Raw genomic sequence first — 27819 nt, forward strand, 5'->3', positions numbered from 1 at the left:
AGAAAATCAATATGCGATGCAGAACACCAGCGAGAACAGTCTGGAGGGTTTTCATATCAAACAACGCCTTGCTAATCTGCTTCTGTTGTTGTTTTTGTGTATTTTATAGTTAGACCGTGCTACTGTGATGTTGATACAGGCTTAAAGTCAGCACTTCAAGAAAGACTGGAGGTATGAGGATGTGTGTGTTTACCGCTTTGAAATATACCTTTGCATTTGAAGTTAACAATGTGAACATATCCTTTAATAAACAACGGTTCCTACAATGTATCTTAACTTAAAACTTTTACACCACCTGTGATTCACTGTGACACAATATTCCCAAGAGAGGACACAAAGACTCAATTACGACATAAGGGAATAGAATAGTAGAAATTTTGAGAAACACGCTTATTCCCTCTCTTGCTGGGAGATAGAAGAAAATTTGTTGCTTGGGCAGAAGCCCAGGTGATACAAAAATGACAACGGATGCAGACTTTTGCATTTTATTTTGAAAAAGATGGGGTTGATTGTCCATATTCACAGGATCTGTCTTTTCCACACTTCACACTTATTGTCAATATAAGCGTGCAATACATTCTGGTAGCTCAGTGTTGTGTTTCGAGAGACCTGGCATCTGCTCCTCATTTGCATGAAGTTGAATCTAGGTGACTTTTTGGCAAATCAGAGGTGTCTGATGCCACTCAATGTCTCTGGAAACTCCTGAAAAACTTTTAAACTAACAACTGTCAGTCTCAAATGAAGATAAATTCGGCAACTGCATGGCTTATTTTGCCCCTTAAATGTTTTCAGAAACGCATGGCCGTGATCTACTTTTTGTAAGAGAAAGTTTTTAAATGAGTCTTGTTTGTCCAGTTTGTAATCTGGGATGGCCCACGGGCCCAGTGGCACTCCCACTGATGTGGAAAAAAGATGTACTTTTGGTCAATATTTGCTTTGATGAATAACAGACTGAAACTCATTAAGACACAATTGATCTTGGATGTTTAGTACAACACAAATTTAGCATCAGAGAAGATCTTGGTACAACGTGTGGACACAGCTATACCACAAAACTTAAAGTAACAGAGCAATGACTCAGCCTTATATAGTGTATTTCACACCTCATACAGAAGCATGTGTAACTCTTGGTCCAATCTGTTACCACTGGAGTCTGAACATCTACAAGGTCTTTATCTTACAGCATCTTAGCCTCCAGACACCATGGAGCCTCCTCACATGAAGACAAAAAAGGACTCTGAGGCCCACAAAAATGCGTAACAATGACCATGAATGAATCATGCATTCATTCATGCAATTATCATTATTTTTCGTTACCTTGATGAACACAAACACATAGTGGGATTACGCTGCACATGGTTAGACAACACAAACACATGGCAGCCAACATCAGGACATCAAGAAACACATATGCTGGCATGGATGGTTGGGATTAGGGGAACGAGGCATATGGTATGGTGTGGAGAAAAAAAATCATATTCAGACGGAAAGTGAACACCAGACTCCTGTGTGAAGGTATGATGTGTTGGACCCATCCACTGACTCTCCCGCCCACCCTTTGTGCCCTTGCGCTCCTTATGTCGCTACCGACAATGTTTCAACCTGACACTGTCCTGCCACGTTTCCCGCAGATGCAACAGGTCCATCCAAGTGCTTTGTTCTGAAGTGACTCCCCCCATGCGTGTATCATGAGGACATGGGAAGTGCTGTCCAGCCATTCGCCGGCATGTATTAACACCCCTACCAGTTCTGTCTGGCCACGCTCTCACCTGACACCAACGGCGTTTCATACAGATGCGAAAGGTGGATCTTTTGCCAAAAGCAAAGTGGTGATATCTTATGAGTTCAGGGCTGGAATATTGGCTATAAATTTTTAACAGATGATCAAAAAAGTAAATGTTGCTCTGTAACAGCTGGATGTGTACATAAGCAGCTGTTCCCCATAAAGGTGATGATATATCAATGCTGTGTTCATACATTTTTTTTCTGCCACAGAAGTCACCAGAAGCATCTGTTACTGCAGGTTTTAAGAATAAGTTAATAAATGCAATCTGCAGCAAAGGCTGGGTGAAGATTCTTAGGAAAAACAGCCTGAAGGTGATTCAAGCAAATTTTATGCTGTTAAAAAAAAGAGACAAAAATGAGAACACCAGCACAGTTGTCTAATTAAATTTTAACCCCAAGAATGAACTATTGACCCACTCTGCAGTGAGCTGTGCTTCCACAGGTAGTTTCTGCATCAGAACAGTGAGTGCGGTCTCTGTCTCACACAGCAGGAAAACTGGGTTAGTGAGCCAACTCTGGCATTTTGCTTGCACAGCAGTAGCTCGGTTTGATTCAGTATACTTTCTTATTATCAAGGTAACATTTAGACGGCATGGATCCAAACAAATATATGAAAAGCCTCTCTGGAAAAGTGGCAGCTGTCAGACCACCTTTGTAAATATTTATTTAATCTACATCAAGAGTTTACAGATATATCAATTAGCAGACAACAGTTGGGTGTAGAATCATCAGTGAATTAAGTTTATTTATACATTACATCCATTAATATGATTTAACTGGATTCCAGACTGAGTGATTTAATAAGTTGCACATTCATTTCAATGCAAAAAAATTAGTGGACTTCTTAACTAGAGCTTGTTTTGGCAAGATACTGCATCAGTCACCTGTAGCACGCTGAAAAGGAATTTTAAGCACTTTCTCGTCTATACCTAACATTTTTCTTCCAGCAATCTTCATGGCCTTGGCAGTGCAAACAGTGTTACATTCTGCTGTTATATTGTGTTTTTTTTGTTACTCATATTTATTCCCCACAGTTGTTTGTCCTTAAGGCAGGAAAATAAACTGCAATACATTTCTTTTTCCACAAATGAATTCCAGTGTGTCTAAGGGTACAACAAAGCATGCTACGATATATATGGGAATCCAAATCTACCACCAGCGCTTAAACAGAAGGGAATGATGCGAGGTCCACTATACTGTAAAATGCATCCAAAAAGGTGTAGAACAATGATTTGAACAGAAAAACACTATACACTATAAAATGATAGCTCAAGCTGTGGCTCAACGAAATGAGTCATAAATTTGTACACCTGGATGCACTTCTTCTACTTTAAATTACATTTGCTCTGAAGCCTTCTCAACGCCTTTGTATTTCTCACATATCGAACCACATGGGACTTCTGGAGAAGCCCAGCAGGAGGTGTTTTTCACTTAATCTAAAAGTGGATGCCAGCACACTACTGTAGTATTTTCAGTATTCTGTTTTCGCACCGTTTTTACCCCAGACAATACAGCTGTGACATTTTTCATTTCATCTCAAAGCAGACACTGCTTAACCCTCATGACTCACCCCACTGTCCTACCTGCCTTATTTCACATACCAGACCATATATAAGGGAGGACTTGTTGAATCTATCTACTGCCTCTCCCACCCCCTCTATAGACGCCTTTGCAAAACAAAAAAATATCAAGTGATATAACACTAAATCAGGAGACCATACTCCGAACAGAGCATGGCACTGATTATTTATCATAGATTATATTTAGTGTGAGTGATAGCATTAAGTCATAAAGTTATAAAACATAATTAAGGAAAAATGAAAGAGGAATTATTATTGACATGTGCAACTGATCATAAGATAAGAAAACGTGGTATTTTTGAATCAGTGGAAGGATGAAAAGGATTGAAAAGTTTCAGGCAGATTATTCCAGTCAGAAGGAGCTTTACACATAAATGCTTTTTTAGCCAAAGCCAAATAAGAAGAAAAAGAGCTGTATATAGTGTCTCAATTTAATTAATCACCAAATACATTGTATATAAGTGTATGTGTCATATAGAAATCCACAAATTTATATAAAATGCACATTCTCCATCAAATTGGGCAAGTCTGAACTGCCTTAACTGTCCTTGGTTACTGATGGTTGCCACTGTGCAGAAATCCCCTGGTAATTGGAGCGTTTTCTGATTGGTTGTGGTGATTAATGTTTCTCTTTCTGATCCTTCCTGTGTTTTCTTTGAGATGAATATCACTGTGCACACAAATGTTCAATCAGAGTTTATCAGTATATCACTGAAAACACCAGTGAATTATTCATTCAGACTTTCTTTTCCCCACCCGCCCTTTGCTTGAGTCTCAGTCAGTGATCTTGTAGATAATTTCAGCTCTAGAATTGGAAATGTTATTGATGCCATGGCTCCCATGAAAGTAATGGTGGTCTGTGGTAAGACAAAAGTACGGTGGTGAAATGCCATTCTGGTATCAATGAATAAAAGACAGAACAGCTGAATAGCGGTGGTAGAAAATAAAAAAGTCCCAGGTTCACTGTGACATCTCTAGAGACTTTGCATTTTTAAATGTGAACTGAGTCCTGCTTTTCTTACATAATTGCCAAAAACAATTAAACATGTGCCTCATCTTCTAATATTGAAAGAAAAACCTCCTGTGTCAGTAGCCTCTGAGCTTTTATCCACATTTATCCACAATTAATTTGCCTCACCCTTTATTAAACAATCTGTCAATTCATCCATACTAGGTACATAGTCTGCATTGTCCTTGTATCTACTTAACACTGATTTATTACCAACGCGCAAATCCTATCAGTTATAAAACATTCCTGTAAAACTGTGCAACATTTAAAATCATATTCTTGCTGCCTTGATATTCTGCCCACAGGCTTTTTTGAAAATGTTTTTAACTTCATGGCATCAGATCTTCTACAAAGTCAACACTTGTCTACTCTCAGACTGTTTCCCACGGGCCTTTAAAACTGCACTTATTAAGCCACTCTTTAAAAAGAATACTCTGGACAACAATTAGAAGTCAAGCAGATCATTTTTATTTCAAATAAAATGATGTTTTTAACAGCTTAACACCCTCTAAGCCCTAAAGAATTGTTTTAATTTTTTCCACTCAGCATTCGACCACATCACACAGACTGTTCTCTTAAGGTCATGACTGTCATCTACTTAAACACAGAAATTGGAAAACTTTCACTCTTTGTATTATTAGATCTCAGTGCTACATATGACAGCAGTGACAAAATACAACTAGACTAGGTTTGACTTTATGGCACTGAGCTAAACTGGTTTGAATCTTATCTGAAGGACAGTGCACTTTGTGTAGATTAGCAATGATACATGGGAGCATGTGTTCAGTTCCCCAAGGCTTCATTTTTGGGCCTCTTCCATTCAAAATTTACATGCTGTCACTATCGTAGATTGTGTAAAACAACAGAATAACTTACCATAATTATGCAGATTTATATAACAAAATTACCTGGTAAGGGTAGTCCCACACAACCCAAAATTTCTTCCAGTAAAATAAAACAGAAGTAACTGTCTTTGAGCCAGAAAAAGAATGATTAAAAATCTCTGCTTACCTCCAATCGCTAATGTAAAAGACCACAAACCAGGCCATGAATCTTTGGGTAGTCATGGACCCAAACCCACAAACCCACATATATTTTAATATGCAAAGTTAAAAAATAGCCGATCAGCTATTTAAAATGCTAAACATGGATAAGCAGCATTCAGTTTTTATGAACTAAATCTGAAATCAAACTTCCAGAAAACTTGCAGTTTGCGCCAACTCTCAGACAATTTACATCAGGGCTTAAAACATTTCTGTTTGCCACTGCAATTTATGTCAGATTTGAAACTATTGATTCATATATCGCATTGAATCTGCACTGTAATTTATATCCTACTGTTTAATTTGTCTTCTCCTATTTTAGCTTCCTTTTGTTATGTTCTTTTTAAACCCCCATATGTATTTATGGGTCTTTTCCATATTGCCTTGTTTCTTTCTTTGCCTTTTCTCAATGACTTTCTGTCTTTGTAAAGCACTTTGAATTGCATTGTCATTGAGAGGTGCTATACAATTAAACTTGCCTTGCTTTAAATGTCTACATGCACAGCACACACATTTGAATTGGTTGTAGTCTTTCTCATTTTAGTGTAAGAGTAAATGAATTGTACAAATTTCAAATCCACAGATGCATGACCACTGATGCCATAGCTGCTGTTAGCAGGAGTTATTATAAAAATGGCACAACAGACTTGGATTGACAGTCTAGGAGCAATCAAAGAGGTGGCATTATATAATAATATAGTAATTACATCTGTCTGCAGTAAGGTGGCTCACCTTTAGGAATCATCAAAACCGTCCAAAAGATGTCATAATTTTAAGGGCAATTTTAAAGGTCTCTACAGCTGGTGTGGGTCAAATACCCCTCAACAGCCTGATATTGAATTCAGTGGCTGTAGTTATAGTTCATGGTTCTCCTTGGCCAAGATGTGGGTAAAATTTCAAGTCTTTTAAAGTTTAAAAAGCAAGTCTTAACTTTCAAGTTTAGATTGTCATTCTGTGTTTCTTTGCCCTTGGTTTTCTTGTTATTGCACTGTCAGAGTGTTTTCATTATTTTATCACTCCATTCTGTTTTGCTATTGTTGTGCTTTTTAATCACCTTTGGAAGTGCAGAAAAGTCAGTGTTTTTTTCTAGACACATTGATTTCAGAAGTCCTTCCATCAAGGTATTTTAATGACCACTTGTTTATTAAAGGGGAATAGGATTCCTTAACCGAACTGTTGGATCACAGCGACCTCTTGTGGATGAAACCTAAAATTATGATTTGAAGTTGAGGACACATGAGTTTGTTACATAGAGATACACACAACAACAACAAAATGTCAAATTATGATGACTGTTTGACCTCTGAAACTGCTGGACATAATTTAAACTGAAGGTTAAACTGCACGCACAATGTCCCAGCACTAGCCGTTACCAGTGCACTGCTGTTGTTATACATGCTGCTTCTCTAAAGTTGTGTCATGTGCAGAAGAAACCAGGGCTCACTGAAAAGCTTTCAGGTGTGAAAGAGGAAGTCCAGCAGAGCATAAGAGCATGCGTACACACTTAATTTCCCTTGGATAAATAAAGGGGTTACAAAACTGAACAGTTTTCTGCATGCTGCTTCAATCATCTCCTAGACAGATTTTCTTAGTGTCAATATATTCTCTGTATCCTGAGTCTTCAAAGGGAGTCCATGACCCCTAGAGGGGTCCTTAGAGTAACTGCAGGTGGGCCGCCAAAAGATTTTGAACTTTTTTTCTTTCAAAAAAAAATTCAGTATGTCTGAAAATACACATTACCGAACCCAACACAGTTTGCCTGGAGTGTCTCCTACCTGAAAAGTAAATACAGGTCATGACTGCAGCCAGAGGCTGTAAGATATTTTCGCCGACAACCACCCAACATCCAGATTCATATGCAACTATATTTTACACAATATGTGTAAGGGAGGGTCCGATCCATCTCTCTTTCAGCTAACGACTCTTGGGCCTGAAAAACACTGATGATCCCTGCTCCTATATGAACTGCCATATTATCACCACTTATTGCTGTGCAGTAAAGGTCAGCAGTCACCTCATTAAATGTTGTTCAGTATAAAACCAAACCAGCAAGACTTTATTTTATACTTCTTGTAGAAATCCCTAAAACATGCCAACTACATCAAGATGAATTTTTCAGGAAATGTGCACAAAATTTGCAAAAGACATCAAGAATATTTCCATTTGATGAAGTAGTGCAGCCATTTAAATATTCCATAAAAATGTTGAATATACTGCAGTGTAAACATCATTTAATGAGTTGGAACAAGTCTATAACATGTTACCATCAGATGTCCCACAATAAAATGCCTTTTCCTAATTTAAAGCTAGATTATCAGATCTAGTATTGCACCCCTTTATTGATGCAGCAAAACCAGAGACATCATCTTTTTTTAGACCTTGCTGACTCAAATTATGTCATGATGTCATGAGGACATTTATAAGACTTCACATAGCTGTTGGAGTTTCCCTTTAAAGAGAATAAAAGGGGTGTGGGGGTGTACATAATGTTAAGGAGTCAATTACAAAGTATTACACTGATAATTATCATGTTGTCTATGAGAATGATAGTGATGACAATTAAGAAAAAACGTTCAGTTCACTACTGGCCCTGTCCTGTTGCTCTTTCTTTCTAGTCTGTAGACTCAATGCTCCATGAGCACAACAGTGAAGAGATACTAACTACCAACTTGACACCACCACCACCTGTGCCGGGTAGTCAGATGGGCATTGCAAAAGTTTGTGATAGATTGATGTGAGTGTGGGTACCCATATAAAATGACGCTCAGAAGACTGGCATACCCCAACCTGTTTGATGGGGGAATAAAAACATTTGGTTTGGCAAAGAAGCTGCTGAATAGCTCCAAGAGGACTTAGACGCACACACATCTGAATGATTTATTGCCGCACTGGATCTACCCTCTCATATGCTCCATAATTGTTATCCAAGTGGCATGATTTAGATATGTATCCTATGTGTTTGTTTGGCTTTACGAGCAAAGTTGGGATGATGTCGACAATCTAAATATATCCAGCTTCGTTACATGATAGTGAGGTGACCTCATTTCACAAAAAAAGTAACTCCATATATAGATTTCTGGGAAAGTATTATGTGGTCCTGGTGTCCTTCAATATAAGACCTTTAAACTTGCAATACAGAGCCCAGGGAAATAATCTGTTGCTCACTGGATATATAAAACACATGCATACATTCAGAAAACACATCCCACAGGCCGGATTAAAATGAATGAAACTGCACTCTATTTACTCTCTAAAATCAATATCTTATTAAGAACAAAACAGGTACGACAAAATATTAAATGAGCAGTAAGTATGGTGAATATACCCATATGAAAATCAATAAAAGAGCTTTTAAAACCCAAACCTGTGTAGAGGCATCCTATTTACAGCCAACACACTTATATATAGATCAAAGAGGTGAGTAACTTTTACATGCATTACTTTCTTTGTGACTTGGGGGTGACCCAAGTTAATGATTTGCGTGCAATTCTTCCCATCAATCCCTGTCAAGTCCTCTTGCACACCAGCTGCATTCCATTACTGAGATGAGTCACATTGTGACCACATGAGGTAATGAGAGCAACTCGCCTGAGCACACTCCACATGCACAAAAAATCTAACCTAGTTGAAACCACAGGTGGTGCTGAGTGCTGTTTACGTGCAGGGCAGAGAGAGCTGATAAAGACACAGGTCAGCATCAACTGTACGGCCCTACATGTCTCTATTCCTTTGTTGCACCCAGGTCCAACCTGATCCAGGTGGACTGGCTTGATATAACAACCTAATATGGATTATTGTGGAAGATCTGTGATATTTCAAATGCATGTTATTGATCTTATTTACTTAGATGGTAAGTCTATCCTTAAAGTGGAAAATTAACTCATGGGTTAATGATGTTGTCATATAGAAGCACTTTAAGCACAGCAATCAAAGTGAATGATAACCCTTAATATGAGATAAAACGGTAAAACGCTGCAATATAAAAAGTGTTCAGTGATTTGGGTATTAAATCACCAATTTAAATGATTATTAAAGAAAATGAATGCCCTCTACAAAAACCTGAAAACATGAATAGTTGCTAGACGACACATATATACATGCATATTGTGCAGTGAAGTGTAATAACAGAGAGGTATAAGTCCTTTTGAGGCAGCCTATTCCTCTAGTCATAGCACAGCCATTCCTTTGCCACATTTAGAAAATGTCTTTCATGGTTACCTAATGCACCTTGTGACACTGTGACAAAGTTATCCACAACCCATACATCATAACTGCAATGCTATTTTACATATTTAAAAAGAATAAGTAAACTGTATGTTTGTCAAGCATGTCATTTCAGATCATTCTCACTGATATCATGTATGAAAATACTAGTGGGCCCCTGTAGATCCACACTCATACTGCAGGTTTAGACACAGTCAAACACATGTGCATCATACAGCCAAGAAGATGACATCCAGACTTTCAAATTTGACTCCAAAAAAATGTTTCTTCATTTGAAGTATGTGGTAATTTAATCAAAATGTGAATAACACCTTTTCCATTGACATAGACTAGATCCCTGTGACCGCTACAAGATAGTTGACGGACTTTAAAGTGGGACTTTGTCAAGAAATTTTAGAAAGTGTAGAACTGTGCAGGCATTCAGTCAAAGAGCAGGTGCAGTCTCTCTGAACATCCTGCACTAAATGACCGTGGCTATCTCTTCTGAGATCTTCTGTGTCATTTATCTTCATTGTTGGAGTTTTTTTTGTTTGTGTTCCTGATGTTATTTGCCTAAATTCTGTATTGTTTTAAATATGGTTTGAACCATGTAAAGCACTTTGTAACTTTGCAAAGGGCTTTATAAATAAAGAGTATAATAGTAATAATAGTAATAATAGTAATAATAATAATAATAATAATAATAATAATGATTATTATTATTATTATTATTATTATTATTATTATTATTATTATTATTATTATTATTATGTGGTTAAGGATAATAACTGGATTGGCCTCTTTGCTTCATTCCCGTCATGCTGGCCCAGTTGCACCTCTTCATGACCTTCAGATGCTTGCATGAGTTGAACCATAAAATAAATTGCATTGCTAATAAATAAAGCTTGACAGTCATTGCCTTTTCAGTGAGTATATGTTTTCACTGCAGTCCCACTGCATGAGACATTATCTAATTAGAGATCAATAAAGAGATTTGTTTCACAGCGTGTTCATCTGATCCACAAAAGTCTCATTATTCAGCATGAAGAGTCAAAATGGAACAAGTTCAAAAACAGTGTGACGAACAGGGCACTTTGCAGAGGTGTTGAAAGATGAGTTAGTAGTGAGTGGTGGTGGAGGTGGTGTCATGCAGATGCCTGTCCCCATCGATGCATTGGAAAAGTGACATCAACATCAACAGGGAAAATGGCTCATTGATGACCAGGGGAGGGCTACGCCGTATATAAAGGAGAGAACCTTCCTCGCACCAAAGACTGATCAACAAGTTTGACTTCTTTGCCGCACTGATACAGTACAATCTCAACCAAATCTGCCATACTTTTTCCTGGATTTAAGGACAGAAAATCTGGTAAGAATGGCATGACAGTGGATCAGTAATGAATATATCATAGTACAATTAGATATGATTAAATAAAACACATCAAGTGTGTGTTGGGTGGCAATGAAATTTTCTCTAATTTTTTCTAACTACTATTTTACTCAGTTTGTTTCAGTTGCTCAACATGTTTTCATTGAGGTACTTGGAAACATTAGTTCTGGTACTTTTCCTCGCTTGTTTACACACTGAGGCTAAACCACTGAGGTAAGTACTGTCTTTAAATTGTTTTTAAAGGCATGAAATAACATTACATAATCATCACTTTTACTTTGCTGTGAAAATAACTAATTGACAATGAATAATTACAACAAGTAATTCATCATGGTGTCTTCTATTTTTACAGAAAGAGAAGCATCAGTGAAGTGCAGCTTATGCACAACGTTCGAGAACACAAACAAGTGGGAGACAGACAGGACTGGCTTCAGGAAAAGTTAAAGGACATTATTGTTGCCAGCGTCAAACCACAATATGAGCAATCAAGGGATATAAAAAATATGTTCCTAAAAGATATTCTTGGATCAAACACGCAGAAAAGTTGAATATAACCTATTTGCTAACTATTTTCTCACTAAACAGAAAACCTATTCACCTGCCCATGAGGATCTGACCATGGAAAATGTTTTTTCTAATTGTTATTGATTTTTATTTGTGTTTTTACTTTTTTTGTTAATTTTATTTATGTTTCTTTTGTTATTTAATTTTATTTATTTATTGAAAGTATGCTAATATCTAAATTATAATTATTTGTATTAATTTGTTTACATTCTTTTGCAATGCCTAGCAAGTATTAAAGTCAACATTTCAGGCCATAATGTTGAAGAAAAATCTTCATATACGTGTTTTAAAAAAGTTAAATATTACCTTAAACTCCTGTTCTGACAACAGATGTCAGAATTAACTATTTTAAATAAATGTGCTTTACCGTGTATTGTAATGTGAAAATAAGGACCAACTACTGTAAACAGCTAGTCTTACATGTATGTATGTATGTATGTATGTATGTACTGTATGTAATGTTTCACTTGTACATTATGCATCCTCTCGTGTAATTACTTTTAGGGACTGGAATAATTAGTTTGTGTTTTTCTCTTCATTGTTAAGAGTCTTTTTTGCTGGTACTTTGCTGGAGTCCGGTTATCAGCGTCCACTCTGCTACAAATAAATTTCACTAAATTCTTTCTGTAAAACCTCCTCTAAAAAATAATTTCTGAACTCCTCCACCTCACTATTATATGATTTACATTAAAAAATCTCATTGTTATTTACCCCCAAACCTATAAGCTGTTACATATTTGTTTCCCTGTGTCCATTTATAAGTTGAAACCTACAAACCTCAACAGATATGCTTATTGAGTCTAAAATGTCTGGATTATTTCCAATATTTTTGCATTGCATTACATAATTCTAGAGCAGCATATTACATTTCATATCTGAATTAATGCATTTAATAATTTCCACAAGGTAGCCTGATAAAATAATCTGAAGTTCTCCTTATTTTTTATTTAATCTAATTAAATTTCATTCCAATTTACAAATTATTATACCAATTCATCTGTAAGAAAAAGAAAACTATTTTCTTGTAATGCGTGATAAAACAGCTAATGTCTGATGATGTAAAAGTTGAAACAAATCACTTTTCTATCCAATAAGTACCAATTACTGGATGAATTAATGGTGTTTAAATTGTAGAATATTATATTGCTTTAATTCTCACAGATGATTATGTAGCTTCAGACCAATTGTTTGATTCCAATCTCACCAACTTCCATTATCAAAGTTTCCCATTTACACACATGGGCCGACATTCAGAACTGTGTCTCATCTTACAAGGACCTTTTGATACTGATACTGAACTTTTATCTATTATTCTCCATCTGTAGCCCCTTCACAATATTTAGGAATGTCCTCTTGAAAGGTTTCTTCTATTTCATAAACTGAGATCTGAGTTGGGCACATCGACATTGTGAATGTATCATAGTATGATACTGGGCTTAAGTCTTACAAGTAAGCCAGATATTCTATCATTTCTGAATCACCTTATCTCTGTGACTATAGCATGACTCTAGTCTGAAACCATACTCCAAAGTACTTGATAAAATGATCAGCACTTTTTGTTTTTTTCCAAGTTAATTTGTCTTTTATTTTTTTTTCTATAAAGGCCTTTAATATACATATTTTATGTGTGTGTGTGTGTGTGTGTGTGTGTGTGTGTGTTAAGATGTCAGAGTAGGATACTTAAAATCCTGAACTCAAGGTGGACAATGTTAAACTATCAAGTCAATTTCATGAGGTTAACAACTTTAATTTTTTTTTATTCAATTCACGCAGAAAATATGGTTTAATATGCACACAGTAGGCTATTAAGTTGACCTTAATATCAGCATTAAAAAAATGAATAAACATAAATTAATATATACACACATAAATATAATATTTAATATAATATATTTGCAATTATATATTATATTATTATAATGTAATATAAAATACTTGTCATGCAGTTATCTAGGTTGTCTGATTCTTAATTTTCCTTTGTTCATGTTCCTTTTTTTCAGTCAGTTTAACGTTAATGTGTTGCTTTTGTAGACTACATGCATACACTTTTAAATAAAGTGAGAAAAAAAGACAACAAAGAAAGAAATCTCGCGAGACCTGTGTGAAGCAGCCGACGATTGACTCCCTTTTTAGGAAATGGTCAAATCCGTCGTTCTAGCTTGTTGAAAACAAACAAAATCATCTTTAAAACATTTTCATGTCTAAAATTAATTCACTTTTCAGACAAAGTTAATGTTTTTATCAATTTTAGCAACAGATGGGCCTCTAAGCTTTGTGTGCGTCAGTACGTAAAGCACTTAACGGTCGTCACGTCGGACGTCAGCTGGGTGAGTGTTTTGAAAGGAGATGGCTGGCTAGCTGCTGAGAGATTGGGATTACACTACAGCGGAAAACGTAGCTAACTAGGTAGCTTTTTTGATGTTCTCGACGTGTCTGCTTTGAATATGACAGCCTTGTTGTCAGTACTGTTGGGACAACGTCAGTAGCCACACAGCTGTCCCAGTTTGTTATGCTTGTAGTGTTGTATCGTACCGCTAGCAGCGCCAGCTAACGTTAGCTAGCTAGGTATGCTAACGCAGCAGGCTAGCTAATCTAATCGTAGGCTGACTCAGCCTGACAGTAACGTTGACAAGATTTGGCTCCGAGATGTGTAAAACTCATGTAACCATTTAAGGTCAGCGACTGTCTCAATCGCTCAGTTTACTTTACATTCAAGTCGACCGCACACGTGAACTCGCTGACAAACTATTTTGTTAGCTGACAGCTGCCAACGTTAGCCCGTGGGTTGTTAGGAGCTGATCAGGGGATCGAACTGACTTGTTGATTTCGCCATTAACCAGATTATGAACGGTGAAAGATCCAGACCAGACTCCCCCCTGTACGGGTGATGGCAGCACGTCTGCAGTCATATGACAGTAACTCCAGTGACACCGAAAACTGGGAACGAAACGCAACAAGCCGACCTCGCAAACTTTGCAAGCATTCGAGGTGAGCCATGGCAGCAATTTAGTGTCACTCACTGTTAGGAGGCAGTGCTAATGCTGGATTATAGATTAGCCACACATTTGTTACCTAAAATTTGAATTGATAATGTATCATTAAAGTAAACACTGTTAGGTGTTGCTCAAAGGTATTTGAAATATCAGATGATAGCGATACTTTATATGTGTATCATGTTATTTATCCTCATGTTGTACGTCATAACTCATGTCTCCTGTAACCTCAGTAACCTTAGATGTGGGCCTAACCTTAGTACAGAGTCAAAAATGTTTATGTTAATTTCAAAACAAGCAGTATATTATGTGGTCTGCAACAAAAACAGGGCATATATGACACTGTACAGCGATGAATTTGCCAGTGGTCAGATTTTTCCAAAAAATAGATTCCCATTTGGTTAGTTTATTCACATTTAGTATGTCAGGTGAGTTTATGTAATGTCATCTTAATTTGTATTATTTTTATTATCAATATTTGCAGATATGTTTTACAATTAAACATACTGCCATATTAGATTTTAACCATATTACTTATAAAAAGTACATTGCCATTTTGGAAAACGGCTATTTAGTTTTTAAAAACATCAAGTGATTATTTGTTAACCGAAGCGTAAGCGGTTTATGTGTGGCATAAATGTATACACAACAAAGATGTAACAGTGTGCAAAATATATCACGTCTTAGCCTCTTTGACATGTATGTTAATGGTCCACTTTCTGTCAGTTTTAGTCAGGAAAGAGCCCGACATGCTCATGAATTAGAATTAAATTAATTTACACTAAACAGAAAAGTTAATTTTGGTGCTAAAAGTATTTCACTTAACTCCTGCTAACTTATGTTATACCTGATCTAATTTATGGCGTTGGCTCCTCCTTCACACCCCGTTAGATTCCTTTCCTTTATCATTTTTGTATTGTTAGTTTTTCCTGCTGAAGGAACAATAGAAAGGCGGATATGATGACAGAATAGAGAAGGCAGGAAGAGTTGAGACTTGTCGGTTTGGTTTCAGGCCAAGGGGGGTGTATCCTGTACTTATGATGTTTGCCTGTTGTGAGTGGATGGGTTTCTGCTGACTACACTTTATTACCCTGCAGCTGCGCCTATCACTTTCCTTTTGTTACTTTTATGAAATTAATAATTTGTATACTGATCTTTTTTTTCTGTAAACAGATTTGACCTGGAACTAATCTTAAATGAAGAGTTACATAGTGTACTATCCTCTGTCTTCTGGTGCTTTTACAATTTTTTGCCCTTGACTTCATGTGTACTTTTTCTGTCTAACTGTAATTACAAGGTTTGATAAGACATCTTGTGTGATTCAAAGCTCAGGAATGTCTGAAATTTCTTTTGTGTCAGATGTTAGGCATCAAAGATGAGAGCAAAACGACTTTGCTCCTCTGGCATTGAGAAAGAAAGAGAGAGGAATGTTAAGTATGCTTTTGTTTTGAAAAGCAGAAGTCAGGCCCGAACAACTCGATTGGAGGCAGAACAGAGGAAGATGAGCATGCATGGTGCCAGTGGAGGCTGTGACCGCTCACGTGACCGCCGCCGCTCCAGCGATCGCTCTAGGGACTCCTCACATGAGAGAGAAGGCCAGCTCACCCCCTGCATTCGCAACGTCACCTCACCCACCCGCCAACACAACAGTGGTGAGTGTGCGTGGAAAGAACAGAGGGCTTATATGGATATCATATTAGAGGCCTACAGCTTTTGGCAGCTACTGTTGAGAATAGCTAACTGCATTTATCAACGTGCAGCTCAGACATGATTTATAGTCAGCAGTAAATCACCTGTTTGTGTTTAGGCCAAGACAGCTTGTAGTCTAATTGTCTAGATTGAAGACACACATGTTCTGGTCCTTTTCAGTCTGGTTGTTTTAGATCACATATTACTACCATCAGACCACTGTTAAAATGGATGCAAAAGATGGTAACATATCATGATGCTCATTAATGAGAAAATACAAAAGCCTCTTAATCGAGCTGCAAAATGATAGAAAATGCATGTCAGTAATGAAGTAGTTGTATGTTTCTAATGGGATGTTTGCTTTGTCCTAAGTTAAAATGGAAAACTGTCCTTTGTGAGTCATTCCGCTGCCTTTCTGTGCGTAGACCGTGAACGAGATGGTGGCCCGTCATCAAGGCCCAGTAGTCCACGGCCTCAAAGAGTCTCTCCCAGTGGCTCCAGCAGCAGCGGCGTGGTGAGCAGTCGCAACAGCAGCCTGTCCAGTACCGAAGGCACCTTCAAGAGCTTGGGAGTTGGAGAAATGGTTTTTGTCTACGAGAATCCCAAGGAGGGAGGAGTTGGTGCGACTGTGGGAAACCGCAACATAAGAACCTCAGAAAGAGTCACTCTGATTGTTGATAACACACGCTTTGTAGTAGATCCTTCCATCTTCACTGCACAACCCAATACCATGTTGGGCAGGTACAGTATACCTTTACCATCATTCTTATCTGTCATTATTCATTATCGCCACAACTAAATGAAAGTATTTAACTAATTGTCAGTGTATAAATTCAGTATATATATGCATTTAAATGTAGGTATGAAAGTGCTATGGATTTTTTTATTTCTGTTGTATGTCTTCAAGAGAATAAACCAAAATTATCTTTATTTCAGAATGTTTGGATCTGGAAGAGAACATAATTTCACTCGGCCCAACGAGAAGGGGGAGTATGAGGTGGCCGAGGGCATTAGCTCAACAGTTTTCCGAGCAATTCTGGTCAGTCCCTCTCTGAAATTCACTGTTTTTATCAATGATGATAGACTGAAAATGAAACACCTCACAGTGTAACACAGTACAGTCCGACACCAACACAAACTACAGCCTCCAAAATGATCCTAAAGCAACACCCCTCTAAGATAGTGTCAACAAAAACTGAAATGAAACTGGGATTTGTAGCAGGGCTGTTATATGGTTCCCTGCATTCTATTTAGCTAGGTGCATCAAAGAAGCTGACAACTGATTGTTAGAACTCTTATTTTGAATAAATGCAGGAAATGTAGTTTTACTTTGTGATACAGTAAGTGAGTGATGGCTTGGCATTAAGTATCAGGCATACATACAACAAATTAACAGTCTTAAAGCAGATAACTCGTTCATCCTGTTTCCTGACTAACTGCGTGTCACCCTCAGTCTACTGAGAACTCATCTCGTTACAGTTTAACAGATTGACTAATGAATGAGAAAAGTCTAACCTGTGGTGCTCAAAACCTTATATTAGATGCCAAAAGTATTCACCTAAGTAATGTAATAATATGTAGTTTTTAAATGAAAACTTTGAGATTTAATCTGGTCACTTCATTACTTTATATATATGTCATACATGAGTTAACAGATTAACCCTATTTTACACAGTCTACAGGATTAACACAGTGTTTTAAATGATGCCCTTCTGTGTGATTTCTGTCTAATTGACAGGATTACTACAAATCTGGGATAATCCGCTGTCCTGATGGAATCTCCATCCCTGAGTTGCGGGAGGCGTGTGACTATCTATGCATCTCCTTTGACTACAGCACCATTAAATGCAGAGACCTTAGTGAGTATTTCCTCTTGGGCACTGACGCTGTTAGTGTTACACATTAACGGTGGCAGTTTGCGTCAGTGTGAATAAGAGACACAGCAAAGCTGCTTTTATGGGTCTACAATCTTATACAACACAAAACATGTCAAGCAGCAAGGAAAATGCATAATCACAAATGTATTCTATTTTTTTTTGTTTGTTTGTTTTTTTTAAGGTTTTTATATATGGCCTCTAAGGCTTTACGCAAGTTTAACTCATGGTTCAAGTTCTGAAGGCCAGTATGAATCTGTTCACATCTTTTAAGCAGTACAATCTGTCTTGTTATCAGGTGCCCTGATGCATGAGCTGTCCAATGATGGAGCTCGGCGGCAGTTTGAGTTTTACCTGGAGGAAATGGTTCTGCCTTTAATGGTGGCCAGTGCCCAGAGTGGAGAGAGGGAATGTCACATTGTAGTCCTTACTGACGATGATGTGGTCGACTGGGATGAAGAATATCCACCACAAATGGGAGAAGAGTATTCACAGAGTAAGTACACACTAATACAGACACACAGGTCTGTGCACATACAGAAGACAGACATCTGACCAAGAAATGTTGTTTTGGTTCTCTTCACAGTTATCTACAGCACTAAACTGTACAGATTTTTCAAGTACATTGAAAACCGAGATGTTGCCAAATCAGTTTTAAAGGAGAGAGGATTAAAGAAAATAAGACTGGGCATTGAAGGTAAGTTTACCTTTCAAAAAATAAAGTGACACATTTTTTTTAATCCCTTGTCAGCAAAGCCAGCTTTCAGTGAAATGCATATTATGTAGACAAGTGCTGACAGGAAAACTTCAGACACAGAAATCAAAGATATCAAGAATAGCAGCGCATAATGTATGAACAGAAAACTACACTGAATGTTGTACTAATTTGGGGCTGAGGGCTTTCATCCAGACAATCCAAAAAACACAGTAATAAAGAAAAAGGGAAAACAAAAACACTCGACAGACCTGTTAGTTTGTTGCAGATTGGATATAGAAGGAAAAAAAGCTCCAATTAGTTAATGTCTCACCTGACTGACTAAAGGACAGGGATATGGAAGGACCGAAACATTCACATTGATGGTATACTGTGTGACTGAAAACAAAAGAAGCAGAAGTTGTATGATAGAGAAGATACAGATAAGAGGGGATTATTTTGACATTACTGAGAACAATGTCTGCTTAGATGCAAGCTTGTTTTAATTTACTTGTGTGATAGTGCGATTGGTTTTAACATGCCACTTATTATGTGCATTCTATTAACAACAGAAGTGCCAAAATGTTGGTCCAGGCCCCAGACAAAACAAAATAGCTTCATGTATTGCAACATTGAAGGAATTAAGTTTTCAAGGACATTGAAAGCACATTACCAATTCATTGGTCTGGCTCTGCCCCTGTTTTCTGTGCATGTGTGTAATATATTAATAGACAAAATGTTTAGGAAAATGCTTTTAAGTCTTTGCTTATTGGATGTTTACCCATCTGTTTAACCAGTTTCTTCATTTATCAGATTAATGATGTGAAACTGATCAGTGAAAGAAGATTTTCACTGCCAGAAAGATGGTCTTTTACTAAAAATAGGATGTCTATGCAGTAGAGAGATGCAAATACTTTTGAAAGTGGTGCCTCATGACCAGAGAAAAGGGGCCTTGGCATCCGCATTTGCTCAAGAGATAAAAAACCTACAACTACCAGAATGCACTACACCACACTCGATCAATAAATGCTCCTAATGGTAGATGACGTAATGTGAGTTTTCCATTCAGAATCTATATGGCAGCTGACTGGTTACAAATGATGTCGTATTACAGTTAAGCACTGAAACATCATTAGTGTGTTTAGTACTTCACCTAATGGGTTTTTAGCTCTCTTCCCATCATTGTGGTGTTTTTGTAATCTATCCGAGGATGACTTGTTAACAAAAACCGAGCTAATGATTTGTCCACATTTCTCCTTTGCCAGGCTACCCCACATATAAAGAGAAGGTCAAAAAACGACCAGGAGGTCGTCCAGAGGTCATTTACAACTATGTACAGAGGCCCTTCATCCGCATGTCCTGGGAAAAGGAAGAGGGTAAAAGCCGCCATGTGGACTTCCAATGTGTCAAGTCTAAGTCCATCACTAACCTGGCGGCAGCAGCAGCAGACATCCCCCAGGACCAGCTGGTGGTGATGCACCCTGGACCCCAAGTGGATGAACTGGACATCCTACCTAATCACCCACCTAGTGGGAATCACTACAGCAACAACTACAGCAACGAGCCTGACCCTGATGCACCTTCACCTGCTGTCTGAGGACACACGAGTCCTCGTTCAATGCCTCTGCCCCTCTCCTACTCCTCTAGTCCCTCTCCCAGCATGCTGCAGCATGGAGCGCCAGGGGCACCATAACCATATTGCCTTGACACCTCCTTTGCAGCCTTAGAGCCTCAAGAACCTGGTTGACTGTAGAAAACGAGACTCGAGTGACATAAGACTGGTGAAAGGAAGAGTTCACTATTATTTTAATTTTGTTTTTTACTTGACCAAAGCAATTTATTTTTCTGTTTGGAAAAAAATCAGTAAAACACTTATTATGATTAACATTATTATTTACAATGTTATTGTACCTTAATTTGATGGGTTTGGCCGAGCACTCTTGTGGTGTCACTGTTTTCTCACAGGTTTTATTTCACTGATAATTTTGATTTTGATTCTCTTGGGTGGCCTAACTACTAAATGTGCTTTGTGGGGAAGAATACAAGACTTGATAAGGAGAAAATATGACTTGCTGGTCATGGAGAAAATCAGTAATCACCGCATCGTGTCATGATCTCCAGTTGAACTCCTCTCGGATGTCTTTGAATCTTGTAATTGGGTATGTAGTCATTGGCTGGATCTGATATGTGATGTTATGCTCCTCCCGCAGCCGAGATATTAAGCAGAGCACAGGCTGTTGTGGTCAGAATCTTTTTGTGCAAAGCTTAAAATTGTTGTTAAAAAAATAAAACGTAAGATCATCAAATAAAGACATCAAAATAACGATTTTTTGTATATTCGCTCCTTAATCATTAAACCTGTTAATATTTTCATAAGCTGTCTCACAGGAACATTGAACGTTGATGTTCACTGAAGGGTGACATCTTACACAGAATGAATCAGGAGCTTTCAGTTATCTTTTTACAATGAATAAAAGATCAAGAGATACAGCAGGAATATTTTAAGCAGCATTTAAATAATACAAGAATAAACCAGAGAGGTCTTTGTAGACATCGTGCACATTTTTAGAGCAGATTCTCAAGTAAAAAAAAAAAAAGGCACCTGACTCATAATTATTTATAAAAAATAAAGTTACATAGATTAGTGCATCTTTTACTTATTTAGTTAAATATCTGTTAATTCCAATACCCACAAACCCCTGCAGTAGTTGTGGTTTCATTTCACAACAGTGACAAACGTTGCCACGGCTGAGGGCAAACACTGTCGTTACCTGACTGGCTGTCTTCAATGAAAGCAGGTCAGGAAGATGTGGAATGCTGCTCTGCAGGGCGCGTCATTCCTGTGCGTTACCTGCGGTGGCTGTGACAACTGAAGTCAAAGAGGGAGGGACAGGAGCTCGCAGTCTCCCAGAGTTAGAACTCAAATGCACTGATCAGGCTTTACAACATGCTTTTAGCTGAGTATTGATACCATGGATCAAATGTACAAAAACTAAAATATAGCCTTATCACAATGACTACTTTTGGAACTATACAGTATATAATACAAATAATATGATAATATAAACGAGATTACTGTTATTTTAAGACTACTTTTTTTGCCACTGATATAATAATATAAAAGCAAAACAATGCAAGTATACCCTTTCAGAGAGAAATGACCTTTAATTTCTTAAGAATATCCAGACATTGGAATTAGAATGTGAAACATTTTTTCAAATATCCTAAATAAATAAAACATAAATAACAGCTTTTTTTATTCTGGCATCATATTGGTTAAAATGTTTTCATGACCTTGATCATTTTTGCTGACCTGGAAGTCAATAATGTAGTTATTGTGACATATCTACTGAAATATAAAATTAGGGAAAAAAAGTCTTGCAAAAAGGGCACAACAAATCAAGTTTATTGTTTTTTTTGCTGTTGTTGTTACTCCTTTTCCTTCTTTTATAGCGCTTTATTATGGGATATCCCAATATCTCAGAGCACACAACTATCAAAGATTGATAAGTGACTTTGTCGACATATGAGAGGAGAACAGCTGATCACTACATGGTGCTGGGTTGGATCAGGGTGGTGAGGAAAGTCAGTGTTCATGTCCTCTGTTGCAATGAAAACACTTCCATCCGCCTTTGAGCCGTGTCCTTCACTCTTAGGCCTCTTCATCCTCTACTCCAGGTGTGTGTGCAGGTATGGCAGACATTCAGTCGACCTAATCAGACCAATTTCTAGTGTTGATCTCCTTCAGCTCGTCCTTGAGACTGAGGCGTAGAGCCCTTTAGTGCTTCAAAAACACCTTCTTCGTCCTCACCTGATGTTGCAACCTCCTGCCTCTTACCTCTGTCCTTCTCCACCTCTCCCCCCACCAGGCTCCCATGAGCTGCAGATGAAACGACCTCTTCAGACCCTTTCTGACCCTCTGAGATCTCAGCGTCCATCCTTTTGTGAAAGTAAGCAAAAATTGTTTTGTTGTTTCATGTTCTACTTGGAGTTACGTTTAAAAATAACTACTGTGCAATATTATTGTTCTCACTTTTTTTATGCACGTCATTGTAAGCATTTTAAGCATACTTCATAGCACTGAGTAAAAGTACTAGAGCATGACTGTACGCTCTTTGTGTTGCTTAGCCATAAAGTCTAAATCCATAAAAATACAATAAAAACATATTAAAACATAAAATAATACAGCTATATTATAAAATAATGTCAGCCTGAATATTGATCTAGTGATTAAAAATGATCGTAAATAATGACACTAGAAACAGAAAATATACTTCGAATAATATCATATAATAGATGATACACCATAATATTATATTGTAAGCTCAAAAAGGACAATTTTACCTACGTGACAACAGTATTGGTCGAAACAATGTACTCCACTTCTTTGGTCCAGGGGTTCTTAAAACTGAACCAGCAGCTCCTTAGTGTGATGAATGAGCCATCTTTTATTTTTAACTTGTAGCAGTTTGTATTGATCTTCTCTCTCATCTGCAGCACTTACTGCAGACAGCGACAAAGGGGGACAAGGACAGATAACGGATGAACCGTCCACAGGTAAGATGAACTACAACACTATTTTCACCTATTGCAGGACAGAACTGTAATTCCACCACAGAAGATCAGACTGTACCAATGTTACAACTATTAATAGACAGCAGACAGAAAGGCATATGCTGTATATGTGTAATATGTCAGTCAATCAAGAGTCTGTAAGATGCATACCTTGTCTGTGACATTCTGCTAAATGAGCAATATCATCTTCATGACAGTACTCAAAAAATGACGTTCCCAGCAGCTCTTGAGGTAAATAAGCCAAAATGGCAGTTGCCCTTTAAAAGGAAAACAGCATATTCACTTTGTTTTTCAGTATAATTTAGTGATATTAGACAATGCATTGATCAAGAAATGAAATCAGCTGTATTGATATGAAACCAGACTCACCCTCCATCTACAAAGACAAACTTTCCGTCAATGGCATGACGTGACACAAACTCCACGGGTTTGACCTTGACATGATGCTGCACCGGCCGAGAAATAGTGTTTTGATGCAACCGACCAACAGCCACCAGACAGCTTAAGTAACATTTATCATTGTCAACCTTATTATTTTCATCCAGATCCACCTGAGTGGGGGGGCAGCTTTTGAGGTGACCGGTGCTGTGAATGGTGCAGAAACCTTTAAGATCTGCCATGAATAAACCAAAAGGGTTAAGGTGTATTCTTTTTAATATAATTCTAATATTGTAAATTGATAAGTAATACTAATGTGTGAGCATCATCACACTCTGATTAATAAGCAGACCATTTTTTTTCAAGCAGCTGGAGGAAAAATCTTCATATTCCATGTTTTGATTGCACTTCATCCTGCAGAAAAATGAACGTCTCAGCCCAGAAAAAAGCCATAAAGAACATGGATTCTTATTTGTTCTTAAGAAAAGACCACCTGAAAAACAAGCAATTACAAAGATGTAACAGCGGAGATGGCAGCCTGTAAATTACAATGTAATTTTATGGTATTGTATTACATCAAACAGGACAGGCAAGGCATGTTTAACCTATTTATGTTTGTAAAGTACATCATTTATGTTCAAACTGTGTTTAAAGTACACACATTATACTTCATAAATTGAGGATATTCTGAGTTGTAATGACAAATACAATACAATATATACATGCCATGTGTTTTAAAGCATCACTTTACTCATTAATATAAGTTAAACATTCATGAAAATTAGATGAACTCAAGATTTTTGTTGAAAAAAGGTCTGTTAAGATTGTTTTTTTGTCATTTTTACTATTAGGTGGATTCTGCATTCAAAGTCTACGTCAATTGGAATGGGCAGAAAAATAACATAATGAAATATGACTTATGAGTACATTTATAGAACAAATTAATTAACACAATATTTTTGTGTTTGAAACATTATTGGGTTCTGAACCTGTTAAAGTAAATGCTATGTAAAATGTTTGGATGTATTGTTCCGGGTTTTTTTTTTTTTTTGCCATAAATATGAAGTGAAATTAATTAAGACCCTCTTGAAATTATCTTACTGTACTATTACTTTTTGCATTGGTGAGTCCCTCTTGTGGTGCGGTAACCTCTGAGAACAGCTGCTCCTTGACTTTGGAAATATCTTTAGGATGCAGGTGATCAAACAGACTCTGGCCCATCAGGTCATTCTGGAGACAAAGAGATGAAACGCAAAAGGAGCACTGAGGGCCATATTACTCAAACAAATGTCCACAATATGCCATTTGGTCTCAGAATGTACACTAGTAAAGTCAAAATGATCTGCACCTACCTGGCTATAGTTTAGGATCTTGTACACTGATTCTGAAACAAACAAGATTTTCCCTTGACTGTAGTCGACAACAAACAGAAAGTTATCAGCAGCCTGGGGACAACAGAGGAGGTAATGCAGTGAACTGGAGGAGAAGTTTACAGTTTATAATTTTTAATTCATTTGATCTAAAAAGCAGTATTTGTGATGCGAACACACCTGAACTCTCTATCCACTGATTCTCTTGCTTCTTATTGATGTCAGCATAGTAGTTCGGGAACTTTTTCTTTGTGGACACTTTCCTTCTATTAAAACAGATGCCCTTAAACCTGCATTGATTGATTTTTGGCCACTTGAGGCAACAAACAAAACGTGCATGGACCTATCTCGCAGAAGACTTTCATTAAAGGAAAAGCACAGGTGTTACTAATATAAGTAATGATGTCGCTCCTCTATTTAACATGTGCAGAGTCTGGATCCTGAAATCGAAGCAGCCAAATAAAATTCAGCCATCGTTGAAAAGGCCTGTTATCCCCTATGAGTTGATATAGTGAACATCTATAATATGGAGTCATGATTGTGGCCACCTGATAAATGCAAGTCCAATATTCAGAGTCTTAGTAGCTCTGTTTTACTCTACACCAACTCCTGAGAAAAATATCTCTTTAGCTGTTAAATTAGTCGCCAACTTTATCTGTTTGCTATTTCGGTCACAGAGACAGTTGAAACTGAAAATAGCTGCCTGCTGTGGTTAAAAGAAAACTCTATAAAAGCACTGTGAGTGAACAAAAACAAAAAGGTTGCTGGATGTTAAAATACAACAATGAACTGCAGTCAGGTGATAATTCCACATAGGGTTTTCAGAGCACTATAGACATGTGTTCTGTTAATATAAAACATATTGATTCCTGCAGCTGACTTATCAGCCTGTTTCCTGGGAGAGAACCAGATCCTCAGACCCCGTCTCCCCTACAAATCACCCCACCAAACATATCAGTCCAGTGGTGGCTCAAATTTACCATTAAGTTTATCTGAAAATGAAAAATACCGCACAAATAATCAATCAGTGACGTGGCATTCATCAGTGGTTGTGGCCCTTACTGACCTTACAGACTGTTTGATCTATGGGTGAATACTGATATTCATTAAATGGCACTATGAACAGAAAAATAACAGTAATGTTGCACTTCTGGTTCCCTTACCTCAAAGTTAGACCTTTTTTTATATACGTTTTTGTTTAGATGCCTGAAATAAGGTCTGTGGTTAACACAAGCTCAAGAGACTTTCAGGTTTTGTTCTATGATGTCAATAAATACCTAATTTGAATTTTTTGTTGCTTTAATGTATTTTTAAAAAGGCTGTTGCTTACAAGGGTCTAAATCAAAACTACACAGCGTCATCATGCTGAACACTGCTTTATAGCTTTGTTGTGGTGGCAACTTTAAGTTGTGCAATTGTGGTGTAGTTCATTTATAGTAACGTTAGCTTTTTACTTCTTACGCCTGCATTTATGCTTCAAAATTCATTAAATTGTTTTTTTTTATCTGTGAAGATTGTCCTGCTGCATAGAACATGTGTCTGAAACATTTAACTGATGAAGAGCTTAATTTCTGCAATAATCCAAAATCTTTAAATTTTTACAAAGGAACTACAGTGATGCTAACTTCTGCATCTGCCTACAAAAAAATGGCATCCCTGCAGTACTATGTATCTGTACATATCAACTCTGTGCAGGCAAAGCAAAACTGACAGAAAATATATTGCAATACTGCAACAAATAGAAACTGGCAGGAATGTAAATACAACAATTAGCCTTATTCATCACCCTTTATTGTCTTAGTCTCAACTCAAATAAAACATTCAAATTAAAAAGGGGACTTGGGCATATTTGCTCCTGTAACTGGCATTATAGTGGGTGTTTACCTCAACAAAGCTGTTTTTAAGGCTTATTGTAGTAAAACTTGATTTGCATTAATTTGCAACTACTGTAAAAGTGTAAGCAATGCATTCATTTTTCATTTTGTTTAGAAATTGTAGACCTACCCTCAGTATTGAGTGTTTTAGGACCTGATCTGATAAGAACGCAGGTTTTGAATTCACCTCTCTGTATCGGTTGACAGCAGAACCTGATTTTTAGAGACAGAAAATCGGTCAGTTGTTTGAATATATATTAATATATATACCCTAATTCTTTAACTTTCAAGATCATCATTCTCACCTTGTAATGTTTTCATGTGTTGGACCGCCATTCGCAGGACTGAGAGTTTGTCCAGTTTGCATGATTTAGCATTGCATGTAGGCACTAATGAAGCTGTTCATCTTGTCCCTGCGTCTCTTCTCCACCTGACTGTGCATCCTCCTGCAGCACAAAACAGTAAAGAGATTGTTGCCATTCTTGCTTTCCTGTTATATAGTGGTTCATATGAAAAGCATCTGTGGTCACTTTGCATTCTTAGTGCAGAGCTGCTGGTCCCCACAGGCCCTGCACAAATAATAAAGCATGTTAGACCACACTTTATCCACATTACAAACTAAATAAAACAAAAAAAAGTTGGCAAGTTGTTGTTACCTTGGTACCAAAGTCTATAAAGAAAAAGTAGCTTCTTTATCTAATTTTGTGCTCAAACATCAGACCTCCCAACAGAAGTCTGAGTTAATTAGTTTTATATAAATTATTAATGTTTATTATTAATTGGGCCTTGGCCTTCTGT

The 27819-nt window shown here is 37.3% G+C and overlaps 3 protein-coding genes across 9 annotated transcripts; 2 read left to right on the forward strand and 1 right to left on the reverse strand.

Moving 5' to 3' along the window:
- Positions 1-10896: 10896 nt before the first annotated feature.
- On the forward strand, positions 10897-12206 carry pth1b (parathyroid hormone 1b). Its single transcript, XM_088082028.1, has 3 exons — positions 10897-10989; positions 11125-11223; positions 11363-12206. The coding sequence occupies exons 2-3, from the start codon at positions 11144-11146 to the stop codon at positions 11556-11558; spliced, it is 276 nt and encodes a 91-aa protein (XP_087938154.1). The 5' UTR covers positions 10897-10989; positions 11125-11143; the 3' UTR covers positions 11559-12206.
- Positions 12207-13684: 1478 nt separating this feature from the next.
- btbd10b (BTB domain containing 10b) lies at positions 13685-21147 on the forward strand. Of its 5 annotated transcripts, none has more exons than XM_042486896.2 (9): positions 13685-13901; positions 14415-14562; positions 16023-16219; positions 16682-16997; positions 17193-17295; positions 17995-18115; positions 18429-18626; positions 18717-18827; positions 20090-21147. In XM_042486896.2, exons 2-9 carry the CDS (start codon positions 14462-14464, stop codon positions 20419-20421), a joined length of 1479 nt encoding a protein of 492 aa, XP_042342830.1. In that variant the 5' UTR covers positions 13685-13901; positions 14415-14461; the 3' UTR covers positions 20422-21147. The 5 variants fall into 5 exon arrangements, with proteins under 5 accessions (XP_042342830.1, XP_042343115.1, XP_042342896.1 ...); XM_042486962.2 differs by having other exon boundaries at positions 13885-13980; XM_088077531.1 differs by having other exon boundaries at positions 13885-13980; positions 16026-16219.
- A 154-nt stretch (positions 21148-21301) lies between these two features.
- Positions 21302-27431, reverse strand: bmal1b (basic helix-loop-helix ARNT like 1b). 3 transcript variants are annotated; one of them, XR_015776586.1, is made up of 8 exons: positions 27327-27431; positions 27152-27234; positions 25130-25222; positions 24890-25007; positions 23769-24270; positions 23550-23656; positions 23173-23327; positions 21302-22763 (listed from the first exon to the last, which is right to left on the reverse strand). XR_015776586.1 is itself a non-coding variant. In XM_088077544.1 (4 exons), the coding sequence occupies exons 1-4, from the start codon at positions 27355-27357 to the stop codon at positions 24870-24872; spliced, it is 345 nt and encodes a 114-aa protein (XP_087933670.1). In that variant the 5' UTR covers positions 27358-27431; the 3' UTR covers positions 24129-24869. The 3 variants fall into 3 exon arrangements, 1 of the variants encoding a protein (XP_087933670.1); XR_015776585.1 differs by having other exon boundaries at positions 23550-24270; XM_088077544.1 differs by lacking the exons at positions 21302-22763; positions 23173-23327; positions 23550-23656 and having other exon boundaries at positions 24129-25007.
- Between the last annotated feature and the right edge of the window lie 388 nt (positions 27432-27819).

The sequence above is a fragment of the Plectropomus leopardus genome, chromosome 1 (genome assembly GCF_026936395.1).
Source record: "Plectropomus leopardus strain MGB_pleo_1.0 chromosome 1, ASM2693639v1, whole genome shotgun sequence".
Classification (NCBI taxonomy): Eukaryota; Metazoa; Chordata; class Actinopteri; order Perciformes; family Serranidae; genus Plectropomus; species Plectropomus leopardus.

What these genes read in the sequence shown, in the direction of transcription:
- pth1b (XM_088082028.1), top strand. Translation starts at nt 11,144, where the DNA reads ATGTTTTCATTGAGGTACTTGGAAACATTAGTTCTGGTACTTTTCCTC. An exon ending in ACTGAGGCTAAACCACTGAG is followed by an intron (nt 11,224 to 11,362) that starts GTAAGTACTGTC and finishes CTATTTTTACAG; the next exon opens with AAAGAGAAGCATCAGTGAAG.
- btbd10b (XM_042486896.2), top strand. Translation starts at nt 14,462, where the DNA reads ATGGCAGCACGTCTGCAGTCATATGACAGTAACTCCAGTGACACCGAA. An exon ending in AAACTTTGCAAGCATTCGAG is followed by an intron (nt 14,563 to 16,022) that starts GTGAGCCATGGC and finishes TGTTTTGAAAAG; the next exon opens with CAGAAGTCAGGCCCGAACAA. An exon ending in CACCCGCCAACACAACAGTG is followed by an intron (nt 16,220 to 16,681) that starts GTGAGTGTGCGT and finishes TTCTGTGCGTAG; the next exon opens with ACCGTGAACGAGATGGTGGC.
- bmal1b (XM_088077544.1), bottom strand. Translation starts at nt 27,357, where the DNA reads ATGGCGGTCCAACACATGAAAACATTACAAG. An exon ending in ACACATGAAAACATTACAAG is followed by an intron (nt 27,235 to 27,326) that starts GTGAGAATGATG and finishes TCTAAAAATCAG; the next exon opens with GTTCTGCTGTCAACCGATAC. An exon ending in TAAAACACTCAATACTGAGG is followed by an intron (nt 25,223 to 27,151) that starts GTAGGTCTACAA and finishes TGTTGTCCCCAG; the next exon opens with GCTGCTGATAACTTTCTGTT.